At 36.4% G+C, this 25815-nt stretch overlaps 1 protein-coding gene across 1 annotated transcript in view; it reads left to right on the top strand.

The window, feature by feature from the left end:
* Positions 1 to 8897, top strand: part of gatad2b (GATA zinc finger domain containing 2B) — a 57407-nt gene extending 48510 nt beyond the window's left edge. The window contains exon 11 of the mRNA XM_042506021.2: positions 218 to 8897. Coding sequence (XP_042361955.1) covers positions 218 to 354 — 137 coding nt within the window. The 3' untranslated portion in view covers positions 355 to 8897. The remainder of the gene's footprint in view (positions 1 to 217) is intronic.
* The last annotated feature ends 16918 nt before the right edge of the window (positions 8898 to 25815 follow it).

Genomic DNA, 25815 nt, shown 5'->3' with positions numbered 1-25815 from the left:
TAAATCTTCAAATCAGACATATGAAAACAAAATGTCTGTAATTCAACTAAAGAGAGCCAGGCGTTTCCCGTCGTGCCCGGATCTTGCAGCCAGCGGAGAGCATCTGCAGCACCTGGCTCTTTAAACTGCAGCCGCCTCGATCTCTTAAGATAACCTAAAGTCAAACTGTGGGTGGACTTTACAGTATCCTCTTCATGTGTCTGTTTTGTTCCCACAGGGTTAAATATTGCCTATCTGAACCCAGCGGCAGTTGGAGCCCATAAGAGCTCCAGCTTAGCGGACCGGCAGAGAGAGTACCTGTTGGACATGATTCCACCTCGATCCATATCGCAGTCCATCACCGGACAGAAATGAGCCCCGCCCCTTAGCTCTTCTGCCCCTCTGAAGCCACCCCCACCCCATCCCGCCCTCCTACCCCATACTGAAGCACTCCCAGATCGACCAACATCCCCACCCCCACCCTCCCATCGCATGCAGTGCCTGTCCGTGTGCCTACTTAAAACCAACCCATGAAAACCCACCAAGTCGGACAAAGACACTAAACTGTCAGTGCATCTCAAATGTTGTTATTATAGTAAAAATCTTCTTCGTCAGCGTTGTTTAACAATTATAATTCCCATTATTATCGCTGTTGGTAGCACTATTATTATACCTGCAACTACCATTTTTGCTTCAGTTACGATTACTCATTATGCTTTTTTCTTTTTATAAGTGTTTGGTCCATTTTTGTTTCTCTGCTGTCTCTCCTTTACCTCGGGCAGTGACAGCGAATCATCGTAGGGCCACTTTAGGCCGCGATCATATAGGATTTTTTTCTCCACGCGATTATAAAGCTTAGATGTAACTATTGCTAGTAACAGATCAACAGGGTGCATTCTGGTTGCTATGCAACATAAAGTTTAACAACTTTGAAGCTTTGTAAAAAGTGTTAGCTCGCTAACTTGGAGTAACAAAGTGGAAAATACTCACAGGAACAAAAACGGGGGGGGCATGCGAATGAAATTGCGAGCAGAGCACCCGCATTTGTATCGTCTCGTTGAAAGGGCCAGTTTCAAGAGCAGCTCCGACAACTTGGGTTCGGGGCAGCATCACCGATTTTGAGGAGACACCCAGCCACCATCAGAGCTAATTAACTGACATGACTGACAAAAGGTGCATATGTGTACAAAAGAGAATCCTATGTGATCAGTTCGGAAAACCTTTTGCTTTTCCAGTCGGCTCCCACCATTTCCAAATCAAACTCTCATTTCAGACGTCGGTCGCTCCTGCTACGGATTTAAACTCTTACCACATGGATGTAACTGTTAACTACGTACTTTAGTAATCTGATGGACGCAACTACTGCACCTTCAGCAGACCAAGTCGATAAAAACTTAAGCACGGAGGGAGCTGACGGGCTGGAGGACGTCGTCGATAAACTCACAGGGGGACGACGGAGTCCACTCAGAGAGAAGCAAGTTGGTTTTCCCTCCCATCTCATTTCCTGCCACCGACCCCTCCATGCCCCCCCCTTGATACCTTTTTTTATCCAGTATGCACAGACTGAACCCTTTTTACCCAGCAGCCCCTCTTGGCATCACATGTTCTTTAAGAAAGTGAAAAGAACTTAAATCTGAAGGTGGAGGCACGTTTTCTGCTTCCAAACCACAGATTCTGTACCTATAAACCTAGAAAATCTGGGTTCCTTTTCTTGTTATATTTGGGTTTTTAGTTTTCTGATTGTTGACCTCCCCCCACCCAGCCTTCCCTTCTTTTTTTTGTTTTTTTTTTTTTTTATTTGTTTGTTTGTTATTTTTTGCGGCGTCTCCTAATGAAATGGTGGCGTACCTGAGAGGTATCAGCCCCCGGAGACGATAATAATCAACATAGCTAAAAACAGAAACTATTGAAATATCTGTATGGATTATGTATAGATACCTAGCTTCAGAGGGAGAAAAAAAGGATGTGGATTATATCTTTTATGGGAGAGACATGGATCAATCATTGTGTGCATGCTCTGCGCACAAGTTGCCTCACTCCAGAGGAGCACTTTGCATATTTCCAATTGGAAACACATTTTTTTTAAAAAGAGGAAAAGAATGTTACATTTGAGCATGGCTAAGGTCTGCATGCTGGCTGACGGCCGACCAGAGAGCCAGGGGAGATGTCCTGAGTATCGTGGGTTGCATCAAGGTGTGTGTTGATGAGTGGTTTCATCCCATTTTACTTTGCCAGTGTTGATCTCTGTTAATGTTGGACCTCAAGTGTCAGTTTCCAAATCCCTGGTGCCCAGTGTGCTGGGGTTACACCCACACTGAGAAATCTGACAGGTTGAGCTTACTTAAAATCATCTTGGAAACTAATTGCCTTGAAAAACAAAAGTTAACATAATTATTGATCTTAATTTATGTTAACTTTTATCTAATTGTCAAGTTCACTCCAAATCGAGCTGCATTTACTTAGTTTTGTAAAGTTGTTGCAACTTAAAAATGAAAAGTTAAATGATCTTGTTCATTCTTAAGTGTTACAACTTCAGTAAACCAAGTTACTCTGACTTAACCTGACATCATAAAGAGCATTTTGGCACTAATAAAGTGAGGATATCTGCAAGTCCTGTTTTTCTAACATGTTTAAGCACATGAAACATACTTGTACAGTACACTTGATTTCCTGAAATTGCTAAAACTTAAAAAAAAAAGATTGATTTAAATAGTTATAATTTTTAAGTTGCAATAAAATATAATTAAGTTAGCTTTACAATTAGATACAAAGTAAACATAAATGAAGATTAATAGTTATCAGGGCAATTGTTTTCCTAGATTTGTTTAAGTAAAATCAGTTTGTCAGATTTAACAGTGCAGGTTGTGTGTAAGCTGCTTCAGTAGACATACCAGCGTCAGCACTGGGTCCCATTAACTGGGAAAACCCAGTTACCCCTTTTTTCAGTTTAGTGGGACACCATTAGATGCTGCAGCAGCACAGTCAGCCTGTTGTTTCAGTTTTTCCATATGGAATTTTCTTCTGAGGTACTGGCTCGTGTCACAGCCACAGAAAATCTGATATTTGTTTTGATTTGCACATTTAATTCAATGAATTCTTCAGTCTATTCCATAAATATTTCATTTAAACCGGGCTCAGACTACAGGAGGGTTGGACCGATTTGTCCCTTTGACATTTTGCAAAGTGCTGAAAATCTCTAAGCAATTTATTGCAATATATTGCAATTTATTCCCTTTTTCAACTACAAATAATGTCCCAAAGGACATCTTTGTCAGAATCAGTTTTTATCGGAAAAAAAGTTTTCATACTGTTTTTCTCACTTCAGCCATATTTATTGCCTCAAAATGTATCTAGTGGACTGAGATAGCAACTGATTTTATTAATCTAGTAGACTGCCGAAAGTTTAATTAATTATTAAATTAATTAATTTATATAATTTCAAAAAATGTATTCTTAGCGACGGTCTATAAATAAGATACAGCCACACAAAATACCATGGTAATATGCTGTATTGATTTTTACCCCCACCCCTACTTGATGCTAACGTTAGGTAGCATTCAACTATTGTTAGATATTAAAACTGAAAATCTCTCCTCGAGTTCTTACGGAAGAAAAGGCAACCTGTGTTGTCTGCGTCTCCTTGATCATTTTTTTTATCCAGACTCTTTGAGCTTTCTGCTTTTTTTGTTTCTCATTGAAAAGCATTGCTAACATTACAGCAAGTTGTCCAACTACATCAATGTCCATGTTGTTTACATCTGCCTCCTCAGGTCATCACTTGAGGTGGTACATTTATGCTCCCTTTTATGGCACGTGATGCACCAGAAGAACATCTGGCGTTTTTCCTGAAGAGCTACCTGACGTCAAAATCAGGATTTTAAACCCCCTGTAGTCTGAGCCCGGCTTTAGAGGCAGTAATGTGTCCCAGAGATTCCTCAACATTTCCCACTAATAAACAGGAGGCCGCCCTGTCTCAAAGGCCAAGACTGGTTTACAGCTCGAACCCATAAACTTCAGGCTTCATCTAGCTGACTTTATATAACAGACACACACACACTCTAATGTACATGTACTAACAACACTTCAGAAGCGGAGGTCGTAGCTCAGGCATTTCAAGCAGTGTTCAGTCAAAGTGCAGTATTACTCACAGAACACGGTGACTCCTTACAGGAGGAGACGGGCGCTGTGATGGCGTCAGTTTAGGTGTAGAGATTCACAGTTCTGAACTGTCCCGACACATTTCAGTCAGAGGGGAAGTTTACAAAAAGTCTGAAATTGTCAACTGTTGTTACTTGAAAATCTAGAAATTATAAAATTAGGATGATGCCTATCCACGTCTTACATCCTGCGAGGCAGGTGCATGTTCATGGCGAACATCCAGATTTTAGTTTGGTGAAACAACGTGGCACGGGTTCATCATTGACATGAGACCGACACTGTCGCAGAGGGTCGCAGCTGGCCGACACATGTTCTGGCAGCCATGTTGGATTCCTTTAGTCCGTGAGCAACAGCCGATGTGTTTCTGACAACATGTTTATCCCTCAGTCTCTGTGCAGTTCATATGTGTGAATGGAACAGTCACCCTTTATTTTTGTGTTTGGATTAGGGATGTCCTGATCACGTTTTTTTGCCCCCGGTCCGAGTCATTTGATGTAGAGAATCTGCTGATATCGAGTCCCGATCCCATAATTGTTTTCATAATTGATAATACAGCCGCACAGTGCACACCCCAAGTACTTTAAAGTTAATAAATTCAATCAAGCGTATATGCTTGACAGTTTAATAGCTCCTCAATTCAATGCAAGAAAAAAATGTCGTCATCTATAAGGGTTTTTATTAGATTTTTTTTTCTCTCTAGCTAAAAATATTATCACAAATCCACTCAACAAAGTAAACAAACTAAAATATGTCTTCAAAAATATCCCTCAAGTCCATTTAGTGTGGCATTGTAATAAAACTCCAGATCAATGAGTAATATAATCACAGTTCCGCTTCAAAGTGTTGTTATAGCTTAACGTTAACATTCCCAGTCACAATTGCGCTTATTACAGTATTACAATAACAGAAGTTTTCTAAAAATTTCAATTCCACTTAAAGTGGGGTAGCAGCTTCGCCACCCGATCAATATAAAATGTGTTTATCGGGCTGATACTGATCTTTTGAATCCGATCAGGACATCCCTAGTTTGGTTACATTACATTCGGCTCCTTCTGGACTCACTCTTTATCTTCAAACCACCTACACAGTGTTGCGCAGACACTCACGTTCCAGAAATGTTGTTTTTTGTCAGGCACTTTGATTTATGACCAAAAACCTGCAAAACTAATGACATTCTCATCAGCTCCAGCTGTACTTTAAGTTTAGTTTTAATTCACAAATGTTAGCATGCTAACATGATAAACATCATACCTGCGACGTAACCTGACATTGCAGCCAGTGCACTGCTATGCTAAGTAAGGCCACACAGCTATCGTGGCTCCTAATTTTGTAATTTTGTCAGAGCTCTTTCTTCTGAACAGCAAGTAATGCAAAAATGTAAGATGAAGCTTAAAAGCTAGAAAAGTTAAGGCGGCACTTAAAAGCCCTTTTTGAAACCATGTTTTTTGTTGTTTTGTTTTGTTTTGTTTTTTGAAGCAGATAGAAAGTTTTAGCTTCTCACTAAAATGAAATGGGATAATAAACTAAAGCACTTATTTTGAAGAGTGGGTGACTTTACAGCAGTACGAGCTAGTAGCTGTTGTTTATGTTGAATTAGCCCAATGCTAGTTAGCTAAGCTGGCTAACGAGCCCCTCTCATTTTCATTTTTTCTCACTGAGGGTTTCTATCTTCATTTAAGTCTAAAAAGCTGTAAAATGACTGGGGTTTTTTTTGTCCTTTTTTAAAATTTAATTTGTGCCAGCTCTTCAGATTGCTCGTAAAACCTGAACAATCAATGTTTTAACTTGGAAATCATCATTTCAACAACATAAATGTCCATTGTTGAGAGATGAAGTGCTCCATTTTCTCTAACTTAGGTGGTTGCAGAATGTGTTGTAGTTTGAAAAACCAATAAAAGAAAGCTTTTACGGGAAAAATGCACCCTGTGACCAACGCAAGTTTAGCATAGGCTAGCTTAAAAAAGGGGAATGGACTTCAGTCCATGAGCTCCATGTCGTAGGCCAAGACAATTTTGGACAAACCAATGACTTTATATAAAAATGGACAACACCCCTTAACATGATGTCAAATGTCCCTTTTTATAACATTAAATAACAATAGAAGGGTAAACAAAGGAACACTTAAATATCTGCGTGTTAAAAAAAAAAAAACAACAACCCCAAAATGACAATTCATATTTGGGAAAAATTTATTTTACCTGTATTTTGATTTGATAAAACTGTGACCAGTTCTGTTTAGTGGCATTCTCACCTGACGCTGTCCAACTCGATCCATGCACTTGCGAAAGGTGGCTTTTGGCGTCACAATGGTACCCCAAAAGCACCGTCAAAGCTAAGCTGGCTATCCGCTAAAGTCGAGGGGGCGGGCTTTATGACCTATATGGCAGCCAGCCACCAGGGGGTGTTCGAGATGTTTTGGCTTCACTTTTGGGGAGCTGCCACATCTCCATCTTTATTATACAGTCTGTGTGACAAACACAAAAGAATAATAGATACTTGCTCACCTTTTATTGTATTGTTTAAGCAGTCCTTTTAGATGACTCTGCAGCCACGACTATATTTAAAAACTAAACACACTTTTGCAAAGGATGTCCTTGATGGAGCTCCACACGGGTGAAAGATTTGTTGTGTAACTGCACAGCCTCTGCACATCTCCTGTCATTTTTTATCTGTGTCACTGTTACCCTCTGCATTGTTACAGTCCACCCTGTCCACATGTGCGCAGCGGTTGGTTGGTGGTGTTTTTTTTCCAGCCCGACTGTCAGATGGATGTGTTCTGGTTCAGACCTGCGTGTCAAAGCGATCTGATTATTAACAGCTCAGTGACAAGAAAGACTTAGGCCAAGACAATGAAACTACCTACAATTAGAGTTAACACTTGGAAAACATCATTTTTGTTAATTATATATAAAAAAACCATGAATCGATTATCACTTTGGTTGAACAGTTAAAATTGGATGTAGAGATATATTTTCATGTGTTTCTAATGTCAGATAAATTTTTACTGCCACTCACGATTTGATTTCAGCAATGTTTTTGTCATGCATCTCCTTTTGCTGCCAAGCTGAAGTTAAAGAAAAACAAAAAAATGCTCCTGTCTCTTGCTCTTTTGCAGATGCATCCACACACCTTTGTATTTGGACTGCGGATTCTTTCTTGAAATCTAAAAAAAAGAAAAGCGTAAAATTTGAAGTCATTCTTTTTCTGACGTCTCAATTGAGTTCCGTTTTCTTTCTATTGCAGTTTTAAAAAATAAACAAATGTATTGACTATGGAATAAATGACACGATATTTGCTAGGTTTGAAGTAATAATGACTTATTGTACATAAGCATTTTCTCCTCCCTTGTACTGAAAAAAGAAATTAAATGGTTGTATATTGTGTAGAAAAGCAAACAAAAAGCCATGAATATTGTGAAGCTTGTCATTTCGTTTTGTGATCACTGTGTATTATTGTGTAACAAATGTGCAAAATGTTTGGGATTCTTTTCCCCCCCTTCCCTCCTCTGCTTCTTGAAGAGGTCTCCCTGGATGCATTCGCTTTGGTCGGGGACTAGTTAAGAGTTTGCAGGAAGGTGCTCATTGGTTCAGACAGACGGGGTCTGCAGTCCCATTACACATCTGAACATTTCTTTTGTTTTCTCTCAGAGCATTGAAACTTGAAATAACTTTGTTTCCTACAGAATCCTCTCCTGAACTTGCTCTAGTTAAAAGCACTTTGAATGTTTGTGTGTCGGGTTACATGGGCAGAAGTTAGGGACCCTCCTGAACTAACGGTTCGATCCAGGGTCCGACCGATGTGCCAGTTTGGCTTCTCACGAAAAGGACCGGATTGGTGTTTTTGCACGTTCGTGCAGATCATGTCTATCCTACATTACTGCTGATTGTATGTCCACATATTCAGGCGGCCACTGGCTTTCTGTGAACCTTTGAGTCTTGAATTTGCTGGACAAAGGGCGGGTGCTGAATCATTTTTGCCACTCGCAGTGTTAAAAGATGACACTCAAAAAGTTAACGTGGTTTCCAGTGTCCCCGGAGCTCTGAAGAACATTCTGAAGACTTTTGCTCAGAAATTAGTTACAACTGTATCGGGTAAAAGGGACATTGATTTTGATTGAGCTTAAACACACAAAATGTTGACGCGATCCAAACCTGAGTTTCTCGAGGGTTCCAGCTTTTCACCATGGTTTACATCGTCACTTAAAATTTTTGGCTTAAAAAGTCCATTTTATACAGAAGTTTGGCCCGTGATATTATTATATCAGCGGACCTTGTTTTTTGTTTAATGGCCGCAGCCGCTGCTCGACCTGAGAAGAACTGACCCTGAATCAGTGATCACTTTTCCTGCCAACACCAGCATACAACACGTATGGTCCTCTACCGTTTGGCTTTATCTTCTATTAGTTGTCGTTGCTAATGCAGGGAATCCTTTAATTTCAAAATTAATTTCAAATTTTTTGTTGACTTTTTGTACAATGTTGACAATGTTGAAAAAAAACTTCTGGGGAAGCGCAAACACACGATGAAAATCAACCGGAAATTAATTGAAGTCCTTATTTTTGTTTTTGCTTACATCAATCCTGACCTTTTGCACATACTTGATATTTAACGGTCTTCAAAAAAGTAAAAGAAAATAATGCTGTTTGAATACTGCCAGTTGATTGACAATTATGCATTGATTGAAAAAATAAGCTAATTTTGGAGGAAATAACTTTGTAATATTTATCTCTTGCAAGCTATGTTTAATAAAGGTTGAAACAATTTGCTTCCAAGTGTGACTTCATTAAGCTTTTTGTAATCAGACTAAAACAAACTCAATTCAATCAGAAACTCCAAAGTGTTTCAAACTGTAGTGCAGAGATACTCAACTTGCTTTGCTTGAAAATGAATTGCCAACTATTTTAATAAATATTGAGTCTTTGTACAGTTGTCTCATAATTTTGAATCTTGGGCAGTGTTTTTTTTTTCCCCAAGTCTTTTTTTGTGTAAATTTTAGTTTTTTGGGTGCTTTTTTTAACATACATTTTAATTTCGGATGGTGTTTTTATTTTTTTGTGATTTAAGTGTGATGGTTTTTGTTTGATTGTTTTGTTTTTAAATATTTATTCATTTATGACAAAATTTACGCTGGGCTACAGAGTTCTTTGGCAAATGGTCATTTGTGCAAGCATTTCCGGAACATGCTTCAGTAGTAGTAGTAGCAGTAGCATGTAGCAGTACAAAGATACATTGAGTACAATGTATCTTTGATACATTGTACGCCGTTTACATTGTTTGTGACAATTGTCATGGATTTATGGCCTAAATTTGTGTCAGGTCCATTTGCATGTTTGGAACTGTGCTGTCACCTATTGAGCATATTCAAAATAGTTTTACAGACGTGTTTCAAGATTGTTTTCAGACGTCTCTTGAGTTTTGCACCGTGGCCCTGAGAGTCAAAACAGTATAACATTTTAAAAAGCACTTCCACATTTCAGAAAAAAACTGCATTTCCCCCAAACAAAACAGCATTTCAGAAAACAAAATAACATTTACCTAAACAAAACATGTCAGGAAGTAAAATAACATCTAAAACAAAACAGCATTTCAGATCTCCAAAAAACATTTTCCAAAACAAAACAATTCAGAAAAAAATAACATTTCCCAAAACATTACAACATGAACAAATGTTTTGTTTTGATCTTTTAGCATTTTGGGAAATGTTATAGTTTTCTGAAATGCTGTAGTGTTTTGAATCGTCAGGGCTGCTGTAACTTTGAAATGATTGGACAAGAAAATTCTAATTTATAGTCTGACTTGTGTTTCCAAAAGTGTATTTTTTTTTGGGGGGGGGGGCTTAATTATTGTGCCTCAATTAAGACGATTTTGTTCATAGTTGTTGAGCAGCATTTGGCCACAACTTCCGATCACTGTGCAAATTCCTGTAAATCTTTCCTTTGTTGACACGTAAAATCTCAAACATTTTTTTAAAGAAAATCCTACCAATTGAGGGTCTGCTCAAGTCCACTCATTGATATAAATGGAGTGGGATATTAGAAACACCTGCAAGTGTTACAGTTCATTTTAGCCTCTGAAGTGACCAAACAGTCGGATCACCTTTCTTAATATTAAAGTCTCCACTTCACGAGGCTGCACTGTTGACTGCATTAGAGTGACCTAAAATAGACATTTTCTTAACTGTGGCAAAGAACTTCAGTGTTTTCAGTCCGGACTTAATAACATATTGTGTGGATTCTCTATCAGCCACTAGATGGCAGGATTAAGTTTGACTTGCAGAATTTTTCTGAGGTTTAAAGGAACACAACATGAGACAGAAACCTCTACTGAAACTAGGATGAAACAAATAAATTAAATAAAATTTTAACTAAATTCTGTGTATATATATATATATATATACATATGTACACATATGTATGTGTTTATATATATTTATATACATACATATATGTACGTATGTGCATATATGTATGTGTATGTATATATATATAAACATAGTCTACAGTATACGTAATGCACTATGCTTTACATATTTCCAAGCCCTGTCCATCGTGAGCACAGTCTGATCCCAAACATAGCTCCGTGTTCACTAAACAGTCAGCTTTATGTTTACACCCGATATAGCCATGGGTTTGTCTCAGTGAACTACAAGTGCATGTGCTTTAGTCAACTGTTATTATTTTTGTAAAGGATGTCATAAATATGTCACAAAAAGATTATTAAAAAGGCAGGAAAATGTCATGAAAGACTCTTAATCTAGCATGTCTTAAGAAGTCATAATTTAGCATGTATACAAAAGTATATACCAAAGAGTCATAAATAAGTCAAAGTATTAAATTTCAAAAAGTCATACTATTGCAACATCCTGCTCTTATCCTCTGCACCAGTCACTTGCTTAACCTCCCACATCCAAGATTAACGGCCCTGTCTGCCTTTCAAGGATGACAGCACATCCCTTAGCTCCCACCCATTTACAGGTGTGCTAACTCCTGCTGCTCCCTCTCATAGGTAGCTGGCAGACAGGCTTTACTGTGTGTAAGCTGACCTCTGGAAACCTCAGTGCTTCAGCAGTAACATTGTCTGAACTACTGTCTCTGAATAATAGCAGATCTAACAGTGACGAAAGTGGGAACACTAACAAAACGCTTGTAAACACAGTTTAGGCTATAGGAGCCATTCATAATGTGAACACATGTAGGACGTTACCTGTCCTTTAGGGGTCACTGTCATGGATTTGGGTGTGTGTTTATTCAGGTAGGAACCATCATGCAGGGAGGTGTTGTTGTCAGACGGAGGGGACATACAGTTTTTGACCGCAATGTCGCGTCATGTCATGCTGGGTGTAATGGTAAACAAGTTTTGATTAGTGTTTGTGGATACAGATGGTGAGTTCTTGCGTGTTTTGGTGACAACGATGGTGACAAATAAGCAGCATCAAACACAAGAAGATTGGAGTCTTGTTTTTACCAGACAACAGCTGACAGAAGACCGTCAAGCGCGTCTGTGCAGCTCTCAGTGGCCTTAAGTTCGAGCTTAGCCGCTATACATTAAGTCAGAAACTGTGCTAAACTGCTTCGAGGGCGCAATCATCGCGGCAGTACCCCACGTAGACAACGAAAGTTTTCTGCGTGAGCTATGCTGGAAAAAGAGGGGAAATTAGTTTCCTGGTTGTCACCTCCCATGGATCAAGATCATCCACCCCTGTGGTAGGGAGTCTTTCCCCGGCATCAACACGGCGCCCAGCAGGAGGTATGTGTAGCGCTACAAATTTTATGAATGGCCATTCATATTTTGTGTGCACACTGCTCGTCATTGATACGGGGCGTAAATCCAACGCATTGGTGATCGAAGTCGGATTACAATTGACTGTATAAACTTTGTGAGACTGTGCGCATTGTGTACAAACATTATCCATGTTTGGAAAAGAAAGGAAACTGAACTGTGGATGCGCGCAATGCTGTGGACATGTCTGCGAAGGCAAAATGAATTAACAGCAGCCATAATTTAACATCAACACTTAATGCTTTTGCCAGCAGGAAACATCCCGGTGTTTGATGGAGATCAACACATCTCATTTAAAAGAGTATTTGGGAAAGGTGTGGAGCATAAAGTCAGCAGAGGTGATTGTTTGTATTACCTTGAGCAGTTCACTACTGGGCAGCCTATGCAACTGGTGCGTGGCTGCCAACATATGCCTCCTGATGATGGTTATGCAAAAGCTAAACAGCTGTTACAAGAACACTTTAGTAATGACTACAGAGTTGCTACTGCATACATTGAAAAGGCCTTGGAGTGGACTTCAATCCAAGCCAAAGATGTAAATTCATTGCAAGGCTACGCTCTTTTTCTGTGCTCATTTTGTAACTTAATGGAGAAGCTGCAGTATATGCAAGTTGGATATGCCAAGCAACATGGGAGCTGCCATATCCAGGCTATTGAGAGAGCGCTGGAAGATTGTGGCACATGACATCCCGGAAACCTCAATTCACAGAGCTGTATTCAAAGATCTGGTTGTATTCATTGAGAAACAGGTCAGGATTTTGTCAGACCCTCTTTTTGGTGACATTCAAGACTCACCCTCTGTATAAGTTGGTTCAAGGGCTGTCAGTAGGCCAAAGTCACAACCTGCAAATACAGTTTAAGGAAACAGCTTTGCCACCACTGTTGCACCTGTACCGCCATGACATGACATGACATGACATGCAGTCAAAACCATCCCACCATGCTTCATGTTGACAAAGGAGAGACGTCAAAGAAACACACAGACCAATCTAAAGAGCCAGTGGCATGCAACAGCACAGTGTGTCATGAAACCTGCGGTCACACAGGGACTTGAAAAGATTGCAGTTTTCTCTCTATCTTACCTGTCCAAGTCAAGTCCACCAAAGGAGATCGCACAGTGCACACATATGCATTCTTGGATCATGGTGGCACACTACTTTCTGTTCAGAGCACCTTATGTGGAGACTTAATCTGGCTGTTAGACGAACCAATGTTCTCCCGTAAACCATGGGACAGGAAAGCACTGTACCTGCATACTAGTGTTCAGATTTGGAAATGGGTGGATTAGAGACTAACCTCTTCTACAAGCTCCCAGAAGTCCTCACACAAAACTATATGCCTGTAAGCACTGACAACATTGTAACTGAAGGAGATTTGGAAAAGTGGCCATATCTGTCAAAGGTCAGTATTCCCAGCATTAAGGCTATTTCAACCTGTTGATTGGAAGCAATGCACCCAAGATGTTGGAGCCTTGGGAGGCCGTCAGTAGCCACGGGGATGGACCATACGCTTTAAGAACAGCACTGGGTTCTGTCACTAATGATCCTTTGCAAAGTGATGGTGGCTTCTTTGAGGACAGGTGCGCAGGTTGGATCCTTATTTGGATTACGGACTCCTGAGAGTTGGAGGACACTTGGCAAAAGGCACCTTGCCTGAGAAAAACAAACATCCACTCATCCTTGTCAAAGATCAACATGTAGCCACTGTCATCATCAAGCACACTAACCAACAGCTTGCGTATAGTGGTCGCAATCATACACTGTCCACATTGAGAAGAAAATACTGGGTCACAAGTGCCAACTCAACTGGGAGAGAGGTTATAGCAGAGTGATCCTTCTGCAGGAGACACCATGGGAGAATGGTGGAGCAAAAAAATGACAGCTTTGCCAAAAGAGTGGATTCTTCCTGATAGTCCACCATTCACAAATGTTGGTGTTGATTATTTTGGACCAATTGTGATAAAAGAGGGACGAGGAACAGCGAAGCCTGCCTTACCTGCCTTGCCAACAGAGCAGACCATCTGGACGTGGCCAACTCCCTGGATAGAGATGCATGCATTAATGCAATATGTCATTTCATCTGCAGAAGAGGTCAAGTTGCTCACATCCAATCTGACAATCGTACCAACTTCACTGGTACAGAGAGAGTTGAGGGAGGCTCTTTCATCTTTAAATCATGAACAGATTCAAGGAGTGTTGCAGCAAGATGTGGCCTGTTGGTGCTTAATTACTCCAGCAGACTCACAACATGGTGGTGTTTAGGAGCGTGTTATCTGTATAATTTGAAAGATTCTCATTTCAGTTCTTTGACAGCAGCGATTGGACGATGATGGACTTCATACTGTCATGTGTGACGCTGAAGCCATCTTGCATGACTGGCCAATCTCTAAAGTGTCTGATGATCCAAATGACCTGGAGCCGCTCACTCCAAACCATATCCTCCTCATCAAAGGACAACCATCTCTGCCACCTGGGTTTTCCGAGCCACATGATCTGTACATAAAACGACGGTGGAGACAAGTTCAGTACATTTGCTGATCAGTTTTGGGAACGATGGGTACGGGAACATCTACCTTTGCTGCAGGAAAGGCAAAAATGGACTCAAAGAAGAAGAAATCTGATGTCTGGAGATATTGTGGTCATGGCCAACAGTCTTGGAAGCTTTTCATGACGAGAATGGACTTGTATGTTCAGTTTGTCTACAAACCAAGTCGAGTGTCATTGAAGGACCAGTGACTAAACTTTGCTTGGTTTATGAATGTGCAGAATAGCAGATCATACATAACAATGTATATCACATGTGACTGAGGAAAATAATGTGGTAAAGCATATGGCTCCAGAGTTTCAAAGTTTTGAATTGTATGTTTGGAACATGACAATAAGAGGCTGGTGTATAAGAGCCATTCATAATGTGAATACATGTACATTACCTGTCCTTTAGGGGTCACTGTCATGGAATTGGGTGTGTGTTTATTCAGGTAGGAACTATCATGCAGCGAGGTGTTGTTGTCAAACGGAGGGCACATACAGTTTTTAACCGCAATGTGCTGTCATGTCATGCCGAATGTAATGGTAAAAAAGCTGTGTTTTGATTAAGGTTTGTGGACACAGATGTTGAGTTCTTGCGTGTTGAGTGAAGACCACGATGGTGACAAATAAACAGCATCAAACACAAGAAGATTGGAGTCTTGCTTTCACAAAACCAACAGCTGACGTAAGACTGGCGAGAGCATCAATTAATATCCTGTCTAGGCAGCCCCCAGAGGCTTTAAGTTTAGGCTTAGCCACTATGCAGTTTTGTTACAGTATGGTATGTCATTTAAAAACTAATTTAAAAAGTAACAGTATGGTTGTTTATAAAAGTTCATTGCATTGTGTTTGGTAAAGTGTGTAAAAAAAAAAAAAAGTTATAATCAAAAGTGTCATTAAATATTAATTCTTCAAGTATAACGTGTCAAAAAATGTCATAGTATATAATTTTAAAAGAAGCAAAGCATTCCAAACAAGGTTGTAAAAAGTCAAAGGATAGTATGTTAAAAAAAAAAAAAGTCATACCATACTCTGTCATCCAAAATGGTGTAAAAAAGGCAAATATAGTAGGTTGTACAAAATGTCAGAAAAAAAATCATACTATTAATTGTCATCCAAAAAAAATTTAAAAACACACATTCTATAATATTTAAATTGTGAAATGAGAGTGAGTACTTTGAATATTGTGAGTATGGCATCCAAAAAAGGGTAAAAAATCATATGATAGTCCAAAATGTCACAAAACAAGAGTAAAAAGACACATAGTATAGTCCTCCAAAGTACCTTAAAAAAGTCAAACTACAAGATGTCTTCCAAAATTGCATAAGAAAGTGTCGACTAAATTAAAGCGTATAGGTATTATACAATAGTATGTCATCCAAAATGGCCTAAAAACATCATAGTATATTATTTCATGAAAAATCTTTGTCATCATACAGTGTTTAAAAACATCATAGTATAGTCTGCTGTTCGAATATCAAAAACGTGTATTGAATTGTATACTAGGTCATTGAAAACATTGTATTACAGTATTTCGCTAAAATATAATCAAAAACATCAGTCATCGGAAAATCATCAAAATTGTCTAAAATGGTTTTAAAAAATGGTAAATAGTATATAATGTCACTAAAAAAAATAATCAGGAATGTGATATAGTATTTTGGTTAAAAATGATCAAAAATGTCATTCTATAGCTCATTTTCCAAAAATCATCAAAAATATGATAGTATAGTGTGTTGCTCAAGAATTTAATTAAAAAAAACAGTATACTATGTTGCAAAAATCATCAGAGACGTTAAACAATGGAGTCAAAAACACGTTATACTAAATCGTTTTCAGCTGTTTTTTTAGACATGTCAAATTTTGACATTTTTACCTTACTATAGCCTTGCTTTTTTGTTCATTTTTTTCAACATGCTATTTTATTGTTTTTGGGGCCCTTTTTGAATGTTTTTTCAACACCGTATATGAAAACAAACCTCTACGTCCTATACTAAGTGGTTTTCAGCTGTTTTTTTGAACAGGTCAAATTTTAGCATGTAGAGGTGTGTTTTTTTTTTTATTTTTTTGGTCATATTTTCAACATGCTATTTTATTGTTTTTGGGGCTGTTTTTTGATGTTTTTTCAACACTGTATAGTATAATAAGCTTCTACATGCTATACTAAGTGGTTTTCAGCTGTTTTTTGGACATGTCAAATTTTGACATTTTTGCCTTACTATAGCCTTGCTTTTTTGGTCATTTTGTCAACATGCTATTTTATTGGTTTTGGGGCTGTTTTTGGATGTTTTTTCAACACTGTATAGTATAATAAGCTTCTACATGCTATTCTAAGTGGTTTTCAGCTGTTTTTTAGACATGTCAAATTTTGACATTTTCGCCTTACTATAGTCTTGCTTTTTTGGTCATTTTTTCAACATGCTATTTTATTGTTTTGGGGATTGTTTTGGGATGTTTTTTCCACACTGTATACTATAATAAGCTTCTACATGATATTCTAAGTGGTTTTCAGCTGTTTTTTGGACATGTCAAATTTTGACATTTTCGCCTTACTATAGCCTTGCTTTTTTGGTCATTTTTTCAACATGCTATTTTATTGGTTTTGGGGCCGTTTTTGGATGTTTTTTCAACACTATAGTATAATAAGCTTCTACGTGCTATACTAAGTGGTTTTCAGCTGTTTTTTGGACATGTCAAATTTTGACATTTTTGCCTTACTATAGCCTTGCTTTTTTGGTCATTTTTTCAACATGCTATTTTATTGGTTTTGGGGCTTTTGGATTTTTTCAACACTGTATAGTATAATAAGCTTCTACATGCTATTCTAAGTGGTTTTCAGCTGTTTTTTAGACATGTCAAATTTTGACATTTTCGCCTTACTATAGCCTTGCTTTTTTGGTCATTTTTTCAACATGCTATTTTATTGTTTTTGGGGCTGTTTTTGGATGTTTTTTCCACACTGTATACTATAATAAGCTTCTACATGCTATGCTAAGTGGTTTTCAGCTGTTTTTTAGACATGTCAAATTTTGACATTTTTGCCTTACTATAGCCTTGCTTTTTTGGTCATTTTTTCAACATGCTATTTTATTGTTTTTGGGGCTGTTTTTAGATGTTTTTTTCCACACTGTATACTATAATAAGCTTCTACATGCTATTCTAAGTGGTTTTCAGCTGTTTTTTAGACATGTCAAATTTTGACATTTTTGCCTTACTATAGCCTTGCTTTTTTGGTCATTTTGTCAACATGCTATTTTATTGGTTTTGGGGCCGTTTTTGGATGTTTTTTCCACACTGTATAGTATAATAAGCTTCTACGTGCTATACTAAGTGGTTTTCAGCTGTTTTTTGGACATGTCAAATTTTGACATTTTTGCCTTACTATAGCCTTGCTTTTTGGTCATTTTTCAACATGCTATTTTATTGTTTTGGGGCTGTTTTTGGATGTTTTTTCCACACTGTATACTATAATAAGCTTCTACATGATATTCTAAGTGGTTTTCAGCTGTTTTTTAGACATGTCAAATTTTGACATTTTTGCCTTACTATAGCCTTGCTTTTTTGGTCATTTTGTCAACATGCTATTTTATTGGTTTTGGGGCCGTTTTTGGATGTTTTTTCCACACTGTATAGTATAATAAGCTTCTACGTGCTATACTAAGTGGTTTTCAGCTGTTTTTTGGACATGTCAAATTTTGACATTTTTGCCTTACTATAGCCTTGCTTTTTTGGTCATTTTGTCAACATGCTATTTTATTGTTTTGGGGATTGTTTTGGGATGTTTTTTCCACACTGTATACTATAATAAGCTTCTACATGATATTCTAAGTGGTTTTCAGCTGTTTTTTGGACATGTCAAATTTTGACATTTTGCCTTACTATAGCCTTGCTTTTTTGGTCATTTTTTCAACATGCTATTTTATTGTTTTGGGGATTGTTTTGGGATGTTTTTTCCACACTGTATACTATAATAAGCTTCTACATGATATTCTAAGTGGTTTTCAGCTGTTTTTTGGACATGTCAAATTTTGACATTTTTGCCTTACTATAGCCTTGCTTTTTTGGTCATTTTTTCAACATGCTATTTTATTGGTTTTGGGGCCGTTTTTGGATGTTTTTTCAACACTGTATAGTATAATAAGCTTCTACGTGCTATACTAAGTGGTTTTCAGCTGTTTTTTGGACATGTCAAATTTTGACATTTTCGCCTTACTATAGCCTTGCTTTTTTGGTCATTTTTTCAACATGCTATTTTATTGTTTTGGGGATTGTTTTGGGATGTTTTTTCCACACTGTATACTATAATAAGCTTCTACATGCTATTCTAAGTGGTTTTCAGTTGTTTTTTAGACATGTCAAATTTTGACATTTTTGCCTTACTATAGCCTTGCTTTTTTGGTCATTTTGTCAACATGCTATTTTATTGGTTTTGGGGATTGTTTTGGATGTTTTTTCCACACTGTATAGTATAATAAGCTTCTACGTGCTATACTAAGTGGTTTTCAGCTGTTTTTTGGACATGTCAAATTTTGACATTTTCGCCTTACTATAGCCTTGCTTTTTTGGTCATTTTTTCAACATGCTATTTTATTGTTTTGGGGGCCGTTTTTGGATGTTTTTTCAACACTGTATAGTATAATAAGCTTCTACGTGCTATACTAAGTGGTTTTCAGCTGTTTTTTAGACATGTCAAATTTTGACATTTTTGCCTTACTATAGCCTTGCTTTTTTGGTCATTTTTTCAACATGCTATTTTATTGGTTTTGGGGCCGTTTTTGGATGTTTTTTCAACACTGTATAGTATAATAAGCTTCTACATGCTATTCTAAGTGGTTTTCAGCTGTTTTTTAGACATGTCAAATTTTGACATTTTTGCCTTACTATAGCCTTGCTTTTTTGGTCATTTTTTCAACATGCTATTTTATTGTTTTGGGGGCCGTTTTTGGATGTTTTTTCAACACTGTATAGTATAATAAGCTTCTACATGCTATTCTAAGTGGTTTTCAGCTGTTTTTTAGACATGTCAAATTTTGACATTTTTGCCTTACTATAGCCTTGCTTTTTTGGTCATTTTTTCAACATGCTATTTTATTGTTTTTGGGGCTGTTTTTGGATGTTTTTTCCACGCTGTATAGTATAATAAGCTTCTACGTGCTATACTAAGTGGTTTTCAGCTGTTTTTTAGACATGTCAAATTTTGACATTTTTGCCTTACTATAGCCTTGCTTTTTTGGTCATTTTTTCAACATGCTATTTTATTGTTTTTGGGGCTGTTTTTGGATGTTTTTTCCACACTGTATACTATAATAAGCTTCTACATGCTATTCTAAGTGGTTTTCAGCTGTTTTTTAGACATGTCAAATTTTGACATTTTTGCCTTACTATAGCCTTGCTTTTTTGGTCATTTTGTCAACATGCTATTTTATTGGTTTTGGGGCCGTTTTTGGATGTTTTTTCCACACTGTATAGTATAATAAGCTTCTACGTGCTATACTAAGTGGTTTTCAGCTGTTTTTTGGACATGTCAAATTTTGACATTTTTGCCTTACTATAGCCTTGCTTTTTTGGTCATTTTTCAACATGCTATTTTATTGTTTTTTGGGGCTGTTTTTTGGATGTTTTTCCACACTGTATACTATAATAAGCTTCTACATGATATTCTAAGTGGTTTTCAGCTGTTTTTTGGACATGTCAAATTTTGACATTTTTGCCTTACTATAGCCTTGCTTTTTTGGTCATTTTTTCAACATGCTATTTTATTGGTTTTGGGGCTGTTTTTGGATGTTTTTTCAACACTGTATAGTATAATAAGCTTCTACATGCTATTCTAAGTGGTTTTCAGCTGTTTTTTAGACATGTCAAATTTTGACATTTTCGCCTTACTATAGTCTTGCTTTTTTGGTCATTTTTTCAACATGCTATTTTATTTTTTTGGGGATTGTTTTGGGATGTTTTTTCCACACTGTATACTATAATAAGCTTCTACATGATATTCTAAGTGGTTTTCAGCTGTTTTTTGGACATGTCAAATTTTGACATTTTCGCCTTACTATAGCCTTGCTTTTTTGGTCATTTTTTCAACATGCTATTTTATTGGTTTTGGGGCCGTTTTTGGATGTTTTTTCAACACTATAGTATAATAAGCTTCTACGTGCTATACTAAGTGGTTTTCAGCTGTTTTTTGGACATGTCAAATTTTGACATTTTTGCCTTACTATAGCCTTGCTTTTTTGGTCATTTTTTCAACATGCTATTTTATTGTTTTGGGGGCCGTTTTTGGATGTTTTTTCAACACTGTATAGTATAATAAGCTTCTACATGCTATTCTAAGTGGTTTTCAGCTGTTTTTTAGACATGTCAAATTTTGACATTTTCGCCTTACTATAGCCTTGCTTTTTTGGTCATTTTTTCAACATGCTATTTTATTGTTTTTGGGGCTGTTTTTGGATGTTTTTTCCACACTGTATACTATAATAAGCTTCTACATGCTATACTAAGTGGTTTTCAGCTGTTTTTTAGACATGTCAAATTTTGACATTTTTGCCTTACTATAGCCTTGCTTTTTTGGTCATTTTTTCAACATGCTATTTTATTGTTTTTGTGGCTGTTTTTGGATGTTTTTTCCACACTGTATAGTATAATAAGCTTCTACATGCTATACTAAGTGGTTTTCAGCTGTTTTTTGGACATGTCAAATTTTGACATTTTCGCCTTACTATAGCCTTGCTTTTTTGGTCATTTTTTCAACATGCTATTTTATTGTTTTGGGGGCCGTTTTTGGATGTTTTTTCAACACTGTATAGTATAATAAGCTTCTACGTGCTATACTAAGTGGTTTTCAGCTGTTTTTTGGACATGTCAAATTTTGACATTTTTGCCTTACTATAGCCTTGCTTTTTTGGTCATTTTTTCAACATGCTATTTTATTGTTTTTGGGGCTGTTTTTGGATGTTTTTTCCACACTGTATACTATAATAAGCTTCTACATGATATTCTAAGTGGTTTTCAGCTGTTTTTTAGACATGTCAAATTTTGACATTTTTGCCTTACTATAGCCTTGCTTTTTTGGTCATTTTTTCAACATGCTATTTTATTGGTTTTGGGGCTGTTTTTGGATGTTTTTTCCACACTGTATACTATAATAAGCTTCTACATGCTATACTAAGTGGTTTTCAGCTGTTTTTTAGACATGTCACATTTTGACATTTTGCCTTACTATAGCCTTGCTTTTTGGTCATTTTTCAACATGCTATTTTATTGTTTTAGGGGATTGTTTTGGATGTTTTTTCCACACTGTATACTATAATAAGCTTCTACATGCTATTCTAAGTGGTTTTCAGCTGTTTTTTGGACATGTCAAATTTTGACATTTTTGCCTTACTATAGCCTTGCTTTTTTGGTCATTTTTTCAACATGCTATTTTATTGTTTTGGGGATTGTTTTGGGATGTTTTTTCCACACTGTATACTATAATAAGCTTCTACATGATATTCTAAGTGGTTTTCAGCTGTTTTTTGGACATGTCAAATTTTGACATTTTCGCCTTACTATAGCCTTGCTTTTTTGGTCATTTTTTCAACATGCTATTTTATTGGTTTTGGGGCCGTTTTTGGATGTTTTTTCAACACTGTATAGTATAATAAGCTTCTACATGCTATTCTAAGTGGTTTTCAGCTGTTTTTAGACTTGTCAAATTTTGACATTTTTGCCTTACTATAGCCTTGCTTTTTTGGTCATTTTTTCAACATGCTATTTTATTGTTTTTGGGGCTGTTTTTGGATGTTTTTTCCACACTGTATACTATAATAAGCTTCTACATGCTATTCTAAGTGGTTTTCAGCTGTTTTTTGGACATGTCAAATTTTGACATTTTTGCCTTACTATAGCCTTGCTTTTTTGGTCATTTTTCAACATGCTATTTTATTGGTTTTGGGGCTGTTTTTGGATGTTTTTTCCACACTGTATACTATAATAAGCTTCTACATGCTATACTAAGTGGTTTTCAGCTGTTTTTTAGACATGTCAAATTTTGACATTTTTGCCTTACTATAGCCTTGCTTTTTTGGTCATTTTTTCAACATGCTATTTTATTGGTTTTGGGGCCATTTTTGGATGTTTTTTTCAACACTATACTAAAACAGGCCTCTACATTCTATAATAAGTGGTTTTCAGCTGTTTTTTAGACAAGTCAAATTTTGACTTTTTGCTTTACTATAGCCTTGCTTTTTTCGTCATTTTTTCAATATGCTATTTTATGGCTTTTGGGGCCGTTTTTGGATGTTTTTTAAACACCGTGTAGTATACCATGCCTCTACATGCTATTTTAAGTGGTTTTCAGCTGTTTTTTGGACATGTCAAATTTTGACATTTTTGCCTTACTATAGCCTTGCTTTTTTGGTCATTTTTTCAACATGCTATTTTATTGGTTTTGGGGCTGTTTTGGATGTTTTTTCAACACTGTATAGTATAATAAGCTTCTACATGCTATTCTAAGTGGTTTTCAGCTGTTTTTTAGACATGTCAAATTTTGACATTTTCGCCTTACTATAGCCTTGCTTTTTTGGTCATTTTTTCAACATGCTATTTTATTGTTTTTGGGGCTGTTTTTGGATGTTTTTTCCACACTGTATACTATAATAAGCTTCTACATGCTATACTAAGTGGTTTTCAGTTGTTTTTTAGACATGTCAAATTTTGACATTTTTGCCTTACTATAGCCTTGCTTTTTTGGTCATTTTTTCAACATGCTATTTTATTGGTTTTGGGGCTGTTTTGGATGTTTTTTCAACACTGTATAGTATAATAAGCTTCTACATGCTATTCTAAGTGGTTTTCAGCTGTTTTTAGACATGTCAAATTTTGACATTTTTGCCTTTACTATAGCCTTGCTTTTTTGGTCATTTTTCAACATGCTATTTTATTGTTTTGGGGCTGTTTTGGATGTTTTTTCTACACTGTATAGTATAATAAGCTTCTACGTGCTATACTAAGTGGTTTTCAGCTGTTTTTTGGACATGTCAAATTTTGACATTTTTGCCTTACTATAGCCTTGCTTTTTTGGTCATTTTTTCAACATGCTATTTTATTGGTTTTGGGGCTGTTTTTGGATGTTTTTTCAACACTGTATAGTATAATAAGCTTCTACATGCTATTCTAAGTGGTTTTCAGCTGTTTTTTAGACATGTCAAATTTTGACATTTTTGCCTTACTATAGCCTTGCTTTTTTGGTCATTTTTTCAACATGCTATTTTATTGTTTTGGGGGCCGTTTTTGGATGTTTTTTCAACACTGTATAGTATAATAAGCTTCTACATGCTATTCTAAGTGGTTTTCAGCTTTTTTTAGACATGTCAAATTTTGACATTTTTGCCTTACTATAGCCTTGCTTTTTTGGTCATTTTTTCAACATGCTATTTTATTGTTTTGGGGCTGTTTTTGGATGTTTTTTCCACACTGTATACTATAATAAGCTTCTTCATGCTGTTCTAAGTGGTTTTCAGTTGTTTTTTAGACATGTCAAATTTTGACATTTTTGCCTTACTATAGCCTTGCTTTTTTGGTCATTTTTTCAACATGCTATTTTATTGTTTTGGGGGCCGTTTTTGGATGTTTTTTCAACACTGTATAGTATAATAAGCTTCTACATGCTATACTAAGTGGTTTTCAGCTGTTTTTTAGACATGTCAAATTTTGACATTTTTGCCTTACTATAGCCTTGCTTTTTTGGTCATTTTTTCAACATGCTATTTTATTGGTTTTGGGGCTGTTTTTGGATGTTTTTTCAACACTGTATAGTATAATAAGCTTCTACATGCTATACTAAGTGGTTTTCAGCTGTTTTTAGAACATGTCAAATTTTGACATTTTTGCCTTACTATAGCCTTGCTTTTTTGGTCATTTTTTCAACATGCTATTTTATTGTTTTTGGGGCTGTTTTTGGATGTTTTTTCCACACTGTATAGTATAATAAGCTTCTACAAGCTATTCTAAGTGGTTTTCAGCTGTTTTTTGGACATGTCAAATTTTGACATTTTTGCCTTACTATAGCCTTGCTTTTTGGTCATTTTTCAACATGCTATTTTATTGGTTTTTGGGGCTGTTTTTGGATGTTTTTCAACACTGTATAGTATAATAAGCTTCTACATGCTATTCTAAGTGGTTTTCAGCTGTTTTTTAGACATGTCAAATTTTGACATTTTTGCCTTACTATAGCCTTGCTTTTTTGGTCATTTTTTCAACATGCTATTTTATTGTTTTGGGGGCCGTTTTTGGATGTTTTTTCCACACTGTATAGTATAATAAGCTTCTACATGCTATTCTAAGTGGTTTTCAGCTGTTTTTTAGACATGTCAAATTTTGACATTTTTGCCTTACTATAGCCTTGCTTTTTTGGTCATTTTTCAACATGCTATTTTATTGTTTTTGGGGGCTGTTTTGGATGTTTTTTCCACACTGTATAGTATAATAAGCTTCTACATGCTATACTAAGTGGTTTTCAGTTGTTTTTAGACATGTCAAATTTTGCCATTTTTGCCTTCTATAGCCTTTCTTTTTTGGTCATTTTTCAACATGCTATTTTATTGTTTTTGGGGGCTTTTTTGGATGTTTTTCAACACTGTATAGTATAATAAGCTTCTACATGCTATTCTAAGTGGTTTTCAGCTGTTTTTTAGACATGTCAAATTTTGACATTTTTGCCTTACTATAGCCTTGCTTTTTTGGTCATTTTTTCAACATGCTATTTTATTGTTTTTGGGGCTGTTTTGGATGTTTTTTCAACACTGTATAGTATAATAAGCTTCTACATGCTATACTAAGTGGTTTTCAGCTGTTTTTTAGACATGTCAAATTTTGACATTTTTGCCTTACTATAGCCTTGCTTTTTTGGTCATTTTTTCAACATGCTATTTTATTGGTTTTGGGGCCGTTTTTGGATGTTTTTTCAACACTGTATAGTATAATAAGCTTCTACATGCTATACTAAGTGGTTTTCAGCTGTTTTTAGACATGTCAAATTTTGACATTTTGCCTTACTATAGCCTTGCTTTTTGGTCATTTTTTCAACATGCTATTTTATTGGTTTTAAATGCTGTTTTGGATGTTTTTCAACACTGTATAGTATAATAAGCTTCTACATGCTATACTAAGTGGTTTTCAGCTGTTTTTTAGACATGTCAAATTTTGACATTTTGCCTTACTATAGCCTTGCTTTTTGGTCATTTTTTCAACATGCTATTTTATTGTTTTGGGGGCCGTTTTTGGATGTTTTTTCCACACTGTATAGTATAATAAGCTTCTACATGCTATTCTAAGTGGTTTTCAGTTGTTTTTTAGACATGTCAAATTTTGACATTTTTGCCTTACTATAGCCT

This window comes from Plectropomus leopardus, chromosome 17, assembly GCF_026936395.1.
Source record: "Plectropomus leopardus strain MGB_pleo_1.0 chromosome 17, ASM2693639v1, whole genome shotgun sequence".
In the NCBI taxonomy this organism is placed as follows: domain Eukaryota; kingdom Metazoa; phylum Chordata; class Actinopteri; order Perciformes; family Serranidae; genus Plectropomus; species Plectropomus leopardus.
Note: the sequence above shows the minus strand (reverse complement) of the source record. Positions and strands in the feature narration are given on the sequence as shown.